Source organism: Mercenaria mercenaria, chromosome 12, assembly GCF_021730395.1.
Source record: "Mercenaria mercenaria strain notata chromosome 12, MADL_Memer_1, whole genome shotgun sequence".
Taxonomy (NCBI): Eukaryota; Metazoa; Mollusca; class Bivalvia; order Venerida; family Veneridae; genus Mercenaria; species Mercenaria mercenaria.
The window spans coordinates 57,888,518-57,897,873 of record NC_069372.1 but is presented as its reverse complement, the minus strand read 5'-3'; the positions used below and the strand labels follow the sequence as shown (position 1 = coordinate 57,897,873).

Genomic DNA, 9,356 nt, shown 5'->3' with positions numbered 1-9,356 from the left:
AAGAATGAAAATGTGACAGCATGCTAGGTAGGCGCCTATGGAGAAAGAATGGCTGATTTGTAGTTACTTCATCTGTCACTGATGTGGCGACCAATGATATGGCAATTGACACACAGGTTTGATTGCTGTTATAAAAGTTATTACAAATATTCTCAGAGTTTCCAATGATGAAAGTAAATCATTAATATCGCCGGGAGTTCTAAACAGTTGAAGATATTGATAAGATATACATGTTATCATTAAAGCATGAACAAGTAAAATATCTCTACTGCGGACGTAAGAAAATAATAAGTTGTGAAAGCTTGTCAAACTCATTCAAAATCCATCGGACCCTTGCTTAAACTTTAAAAAAACAAATCATGCACGTACATTTTTGCTATTTTGTAGTCGTAGCAAGTGGTTTGTTAGGGTTGTTACGGGTACAAATCACACTTTACCCGCTTGCTTATATTCTCTTGTTTGATCATTAATTTCTTGGTGAAAGGATTTGACTGATTTTATTTTCAAGGAGTATGAACGTTTTCTTTGTGGTTTTGTTTAGGCATTGCTTCTGTTATTTGCATATTTGTGTATTGACGGCTGTGCTGATGACTTGAAGAGTATGTTCGTTTAATGTAAATGTACATGTTTTTTGAACATCTTACCAGGTCAACTAAGCCTGAAGATGCTCGTGTTGAGCGAAATCGATTACATCACCTCACCAACTGAGGATCAATACTACGGCATTTCTGAGTATTAAGTTGTTAGTTGTCTGAACTTGAACGTTCGTTTAACCGACTTCGTCATGTTTCGGAAAAAGCATAGTGCTCGTGTTATTTTTTTTTTCTTTTGTACTAATTTTTGTTAGGTTTTACGTCACTCACTAGGACTTATTCGGGTCATTAAGCGGCTTTCCGCAAGCTTCTGATGGAGGGAAAATTCACAGGTACCCCTCCGGGCATTATGGCATCTAGGTAGAACCACTTACCTTCGTAAACCAGCTGGACAACTTGCTTGCATGGAAATATTCTATACCCCACGTGATGTTTCCGACCCACAGCGGTAAGGGGCAAGTGATTTAAATTCAGTGACCTTAACCGCACAGCCAAATAGTCTCGGAGAACATACGCCCGTAGATCTTCGTGCTCCCTATTGAGCTCCCTACTGAAGGCGAGCTAGAATGTATGTTTTACCACTAACAGAGTGCTGAACATTTCCAGTTATCTCCATAAACCATTTTATAACAGGAAATTGGCTGTTTAAATCACGCACAGTATTTTACGGGATGTTGAGGATTTCTACAATTTCCAACTAAAACGTTTTCAAAAAAATCAGAAGGGCATTTAAAAGAAATTTGAAAAAAATACATTGCCTCCTCAGTGTAAAGATAAAAAAAAATTAATTTCATCTCAAAATAGATGACATTTCCACACTGTTTGCAAAAAGAAACCCGTAGTCCTTTTACAGGAGTGCCATCTTAAAAATCTCTATCACAACATCCGCCACTGACAAACAAAATCGTTTGAGGATAATTTTGAATAAGTTTTATTTATCTGTACATACGTTACATAACATCACAATGTTATATGCACATTCCGTGCCCATTTCAACGTCCGTAACTTTGTCCAGTCTTCAGGGCCTACAAGAAACAAAATCTAGTTGCAATATCGGACACGTGTGACAAAACGCTTCAACACCTGAATGTATTTTATAAAATCATTAAATCCAACTTAAGGAATATGACCATAAATCTCGTGACAAAAGATTAATTCAAATAAAACATAAAATGACATAATTACAATTCGAGAGTTCAACGCAATAAGGGCGTATCTACATATGATAATTATATGTAGATACGCCCTTATTGCGTTGGACCCTCGAACTGACACTTTCATGACGCAATACTTGCAGTAGCCACATTCAGTTGCATAAATCGGCAGATATTTTACTGAACATTTTGATATTGTATCAAACAGCTGATTTTCTACTGTAACAGCGAATTAAGGAATTCGATTGGCGGAGAGCTTCCGATTATTAACAAAATTAATATTGTTACAGCACGATACTAACCTGCAGCTGCATCATATCATCATCCGAAAGGTAAGACCCAGTACTCAGCGCAGTAAACAGTAGCCAGGTCGACAGGAGCACGTCTGTCCAGGAACTTCCACATTCCTGATAGGAAGTCGGTATTACTGTGAATTTCTTCTTCGTACACTGGAACAATGCTGAAACTGTCCTTCAATAGATATTTTAAGACTTTAGAAATAGAAAAGTTATGTACAATGTGTGATAGAAACTTTATTTTAACTAAGATATGAAGGTAACGGTAACAAAAGTTTATAGCATTTATTTGATAGAAACAAATTCATGCTAGTTGATTTACTGTTTAAACTACCTTTAATAACATGAGTTTTCCTTGAATTCCCTGGAAACAAATTAAAGTACCATTCTTGCTCTGTAACTTCCAATGGTGGTCATAGGAGCACTTTATTAGTTAAAACAAATCTCTTGACTTGTTTTGAGTTATCACCAAATAAACAAAATGGTCCATTAAAACATCAGTCATTTTGAGAACAGTTTTAATCTAAACTTTGACTTCTTTTGTTGATGGATTGTTATAAACTTTTGGATTTTTTTATTTAGCATAATAGTAACGTTGTCTAATAAACTATTTATTAAACTTCGAACAAGGACAAAGAAGTGTACACATGGAAACACATAAATATATACTTTGGACATAAAATCAACACCATTCAATTAGTTCAACCTGGATATATCAAAATTAAATTCCAGTTCATGAAAAAAATGTAACAGAATTGATGGGTCAAACAATAATAGTTGAACCTGTCTTAGTGGACTACTGTTACAGTATTGAATATCCACAAGCCTTAGTCAGCCATATTGTTGGCTTGTTTTAATATTTTTATGAAAACAATGTTATAACTGATACTGCTGAATTTTTGAAGATTGCCATACGTGCCATTCTTCATAATAAACACTATGCACCCTCGTTTGTACTGATAAGCACTTTGCCGTAATTGCTATTGTATGTTGTGATGGCGATTAGTTCGTATAAATTCTCTTTACTTATATAATAATTTACAAAGCGAAATTGTATCCTCATGGATTTATATATATACATTATTAGATCTATATGTCTAATATTTCCACCCGTACCGCGGACTTTTTCATGGATTCAGGAACCGCATCCCTTCAAAGCTATAAAACGTCACGTAATATATACATACTGCGGTAGTATCTCCAACGCCGTTGTCACTGACATATTACTGTCAAATTTCAGTTCTTCTCCACACTCCATCAACAAGTCTTTCGATACCGAGAAGCACTCTTCCTCGATGCTATAGCCGTTTTCTAACACTGAAATAAGACAGTCCATACACTGATACGGTGTAACATGCTTCCCAAGGAAATGTTTAAATATAAGAGAAAAGTATTTCTGTTGTTTTCACAGTGAAAAGATTACTATAATATCTCAAGAATACTATTCATTTTAAGAGAGTGCGAATGTATAAAAATAGACGAAAATAAAAAGGATCATTGAGTCTGTTTTGCATTTAAAGTCAAAATTTTTACACGTATGACCATTTGTTGTTTACTTCTTCGTGACTGTTTATCATCAGTTTTATATTGAATATATTTAATTTACATCTTGTTTAAAATAAGTATTTGTGAAAACACACACATTCTGACTTTAAAAAAAAACTGGCTACTATATTTCATATTTTATTGTTTTCAAAAATCAAGGCTTTTGCGCTGTATTCGTCTAATTAATCATGGTTCGGATTTCAGATGCGTAAGAATGAAATACGGCTATATCGTTAACTATCCAAACATCTGAACTATGGACCGTGGTAAATTAGATGATAACTCACAATAAAAATAAAGTCTTCTAACATGCACATTGAAATATTGTGACAATAGTTACGCTGAACTTTATATACCCATTTTTCAATTAAATTTATTCTCAATGCGGGAAACACGCGCGTAACAGAACATGGCGCCAGCCGTCTTGTGATGTAACAATGACGTAACATGACTTACATGATTTTATTTACCATTAGCAGCATGACGTCGTCAAATACCCGTTAAGTAACGTTATTATAATCGAGAAATTGCTATAAAAAAACAAAGCATGTTTACAATGTCTATCCATTTCTAGGCGCTATATTAGAAATTAATACACAATGCGCAATTAGATCGGTGGTTCTACATCTCTCACAGTGTGACTGATATGGATCATATCTCACTCATAATTTCCAGTATTTCGCCAACAAGCATAAAATAAACAAAACTGCTATATTGAAATCATTAAAAAGTTCCTTTGATAATTCTCCTAAATACTTCGGCAGAATTATCAGTGTGTCTGTTTGACGACTTGTCACATTTTCCCCTGTATGTTCCATTCATTCTATTTCAGAATAACTCTATTAATTAACGAAACAGAATGATTTAATATATCACATGGACATTTTAATGATCTCCCCATCATGAGAACCGGCATATAAGAAACAGCAACCTTTGAGTTCCTTTACAAGCCTCTTGTTTATTATTATCTATTAGTCCAAGAAGAGGCTACTGTTTTATTTTACACTCAATTTTTCATGGCTATATAATTCACTTGAATTGTTTTATAAGATTAAATTGTATTAAAAATGTTTATTTACTTGTCAAAAGCCATGTCGATACCTCTGTTCCGTCACAAAACATCTGTATTTTCTTATTAACAGGACCCAGAACAGGCATATATTGTTCTGGACATTCGGCGACTAATTCTTCCAAACAGTCAAAGTATGTTTCAAATAGTGTCACGTTGCTAAAAATAGACGAAAAAACAATTAGTTATTTAATTGTTTATAACCGTTGTATGTAAATCGCATTTGAACGTGTTTTTCATAAAAAAGACGTTATATAAATCTGGGGTAATATATCATTTTTGAGAATATCTAGCAAATGTAGCTAGAACAAAAAAATGTAATGTAGAAATATTGCCTGATATGAATAGGAAAAAATCACATGTGTGATCTTCAACGTTATATTACCTGCATCGTACACTAACTTCTTCAAGAAGTTCTTCTCGTGTGAAAACTCCGTCATTCATGACGTCCTCAGATATATCAAACAATCCCACTGGTCTGCAGAACCATTCTCCCTTCGCAAAATCTACATATCTGTTACAGTTAATGGGTTCTTCGGGGAAATCTTCACCAAAGGCAGATTGAACATATATTAGTATCAGAGTCACTGCTGCGTCTGCAATTGTATTTAAAGTCTGCTTTGAAGTTAACATATCACGTGTCCAATGAACAACATGTGTAACGTTAAATGAGATCGAGTTTGAAATAAGATTTATTATTTTCCTTTGCTTAAACCTCTAAAATTGAAAAAATAGAAACAGTGGCACGGTAGGTCGCCGAAACAACATAAATGAAAATATTGCAGGGGTGACTTGATCAAGCCTGCAGCATTTTGTATGTCAAATTAAACGATTTAGCTCGATTCATTTTATGTACGCTTTTAGAACTTTATAACATTGTTATGAATTAAATAAAACTCTCATACGAACTTGCGGATTATTTTTAAATATATTGTTGAGTAACATCTTTACAAAAGTAGCTTAATTTTAAGAGGTAAAGCATTGGTAAAATCAACAACAAATATTCAAGTTTCTTCCAGTCAAAAATAGCATAATATTGTTTTGAGTTGTGCACGTCATCAAACTTAACATTTAAAAGCGTGTATAATCGGCATTTCATATTAAGTATATAAAACAATTTTGTACCATACGATTTATGTACAAGATGTAGTTCCTGATGAATATTTTCTAAATACTGGTACCTCGACTAACTGCACGGTCGTCTTTAAGATCAATGTTCATGATGTGGCATTCGTGCAAAATCACGGTTACTTTCATGTAACAACTTTTCTCTATACAATGAAGGAAACTTTAAGTCAAAATAAAGCCTGTCTGGGTATTGCCAATATTTGATCATTTCGATGTAATACCATTAGTTATATTACAAACCCTTCAAAATGGTATTATGATTTAGATCATTCTTGCTTTACCATGTTTGTCTTTAAATTGTAAATGGAATGGATTTTTTTTCTGGCAAACAAATTGATATTAAAATGTTTTTGATACCACCGTCGGTGTAATTTTCACGTGCAATCCACGTGGTTAAATAATTTTCTATACTCACGTGTGGTTAGAGCATTCGTACTAAACAGATGGTTAACTGCACAGTCCGAATGCGTTGCATAATATCTCAATTACATGTTAAATAAAAAATAACGTGAGATATTACAAGATCTACTCTATTTACGAAAGAAAATCCTACATTATTTATCTGAATAATTACACTATAAAAAAAAATAAGGTTGGTAATACCTGCTCTCCCCATGTTGCAAAAACACACAAGTCCAGGCAAGCTTCTGTGATATGATTTTTTGATGTCTTAGTTTTAACTGCAATAAAAGTACACTGTTTCAATATAGAATTTAGGCACTCTTTGTTTTAAGGTGGAACTTTGCAATACTGTAATCAAATGGGTACGTCCGTTACAGTAATACTGTAATGCCAAAACCCATCCGTTTATAACGGGCAAATCTAAACAGGATGTCACGTGAATCCATTTATTCATGCGCCAGCAGAAACAATTGGACACAGTATCAGACAATGAATTAAAGGGCAAAAATGAAGTTATGTCTTCAATGCATAAAAAGGCATATCAGATAATGAGTTGTAAACGACGTCAAATGCTATGATGTAGATATCATACGGAAGATAATTACATTTTACACTTATCTCTATCATGATATTAGCGGTGATTATTTAAAAGTGCAGAAATTCTAATGCTTCACAAAATGTCAGTATTACAATTCTGCATTTTGTTTTGAAAGGGCATATTTAATAATCTCATTTTCTTCCAAAAAGTGTGTCTATTTAAGATATGACAGAATGACATATATATCCTGTAATATTATAATAAAAAATACTAATATTTGTCTGTTAGAGCTAAGGCCTTAACTTTAACATATATTATTTTTCTCACGCAAAATAGAGTTGGTATATGGTACAAGGTAGCCTAAAGGTAAGGCAATTCTTTTGTGTTATATTTAAGATATATTCACGAGCAATAGATTCGACTGTAGCAAAAGCAAAATAATGCCATAAAGAGACTCTTTCGATACAAAAAAACAACACATTCTACCTTGCTTGTGCAAGACCTGATATACGAAATGAGACCGAACCCTGCTGGAATTTGAACCTTTCGGAGGTTACTGTATTTTCTGTAAATTTATTTTACCCTTCGAGAAAATGAATGCACCAATGGAGTTTCATGTGTTTTAGATAGTAATTCTCCCCACTTTAAATTATTGTTCAATATTCGATTTTACTTTCAACTGCACTTATAGTAATGCAATAATATCAATTCAGCCATCACAGACTGGCTGGTATATGTAATTGTAAAGCAAATTTAGAAATACAACTTAATATTGGTTTTGTTGTTTAAAGCAATTTCCATTTCTTAACGTGCATATTGTATCTAAGTGTATAATGTATTACTTGAGATTCACTAGAAACGAATATGGTACACGCTTTTGCTATGCGAGCTTTTATAAATGTGTAACTAGGGCTCGTAGTCAAGATGTGTTAAGATAACGAAGCATCATATTAAAATAAAATAGTCAAGTTGCGGTTGCGTCGCGCATTTCCTCTTAAATATTACTGTATATGAGCAGCGCCATGAGAAAACCAACATAGTGCGTTTGCGACCAGCATGGATCCAGACCAGTCTGTGCATCTGCACAGTCGGTCAGGATACATGCTGTTCGCTTTCAAAGCCTATTGCAATTAGAGAAACTGTTAGCGAACAGCATGGATGCTGACCAGACAGCACGGATGCGTAACCTTGTCTGGATCCATGCTGGTCGCAAACGCACTATGTTGGTTTTCTCATGGCGCGGCTCACATTATATTCTTAGTACAATTATGAGCAATTATGGGTTTGGACTATGAATCAGAGTGTTCTACTTTGCAGACTGAAAATTGGTGCTCATGATAAAATATGGAATACAGTAAATATACGATCCTTTTTTTGTATATTTTAACTGAAAAGACTACAAGATTATCATTCCTTACTTTAAAATAGAAGTCACTGTGTCGGTAGTTGTCGTAACGCATCCTTGGGCTTAAAGTTTATCTTTCATATGAATTTCAAGGCGACTGACGGATCTTTCTTTCTTACATCTCATTTTCTGAATCGTTTATTCAAAATGCTAGTTAGAAGACAAGTGCATTGGCGTTTTCTTATCACATTTAATGATATAAAGTTACAGGACATAAAATATAAAAAACAATATATATCAAAATTAATCGCCTAAACAAGAGCAGCAATTATATTAGCAAATATATTAGCAAAGTATTCTTATTTAACTCCAATACCTTTGTTAATGTATTTATCACTATGCACGTTATTGGATAAACATAAAGTACCCTGATTTAGCTATGTAATAGTACAAGTTTTCGATTAATTGCCATTCATTAGTTTATTAAAGATTACAGCGCCCATAATTTGTTATTGGTGTTGTGTTTCTGTCGTGTAGCGTTTTATCAAATATATTTTTACTGCCAACTTTCAAAGCATTCCTCCGTTAATATTGTGTAACCTTTTTAAGTAGTCAGATAGCCTTCTTCTGTTATCTTTTTCAGACTCTGGTATTTAGCGCTTCCAAGAGAACATTCATAAGCCTTGGAAAGAAATAAGCTCGCGTTGACTCAGATCCGATGAAAAAAGTCCGTTTTTGGACGTACAAAATGCCTTAACATCATAACGCATGTGAACAGAGGTATTGTCATTAATGAGATTGACCCCTGATAATTCTTTAAGTTCTTTTCATTATTAAAATCCTTCAAATAGAGTAAGGCCAGTTTGACAAGGCCCTTGGACAACTGGTCTGGTGGAATAATGAAATGACGTGCATATTTTCTTCGTATTTCTCTTTCCACTCGGCAATACATTGACTTGCATGATCTTTTCGTTCCAATTGCATGGTACCAGTCCTTCTCTGTAGCTCAAACGTGTGCATCCGGGTTCCATCGCCTGTTGATTAGTTAGAAATAGCGCTACTACTACAGGTTTTATTTAATTTTTAAAAGTTCCTGGGCATATTTTAGATGCCCCTATCTTTTGCTCCTCAGTGGGCAATTGGAGTACCATATTTGTTAAGGGCAAATGCCTTTTCTGAATCTGTTGCACGCCGCCTTTGAAAAAGTCAGTAGTACTGGCTTTTTCTGTCACCGAAGTGAGTATTCTGTTCCCCCACAGTCTTTATAGGTTTTAGACCTACCAAGA

The 9,356-nt window shown here is 34.1% G+C and overlaps 1 protein-coding gene across 1 annotated transcript; it reads right to left on the bottom strand.

Moving 5' to 3' along the window:
- Positions 1-1,508: 1,508 nt before the first annotated feature.
- On the bottom strand, positions 1,509-6,587 carry LOC123534280 (uncharacterized). The gene is made up of 6 exons (XM_053518865.1): positions 6,389-6,587; positions 5,043-5,253; positions 4,668-4,816; positions 3,231-3,360; positions 2,050-2,218; positions 1,509-1,618 (listed from the first exon to the last, which is right to left on the bottom strand). The coding sequence occupies exons 1-6, from the start codon at positions 6,399-6,401 to the stop codon at positions 1,586-1,588; spliced, it is 705 nt and encodes a 234-aa protein (XP_053374840.1). The 5' UTR covers positions 6,402-6,587; the 3' UTR covers positions 1,509-1,585.
- Between the last annotated feature and the right edge of the window lie 2,769 nt (positions 6,588-9,356).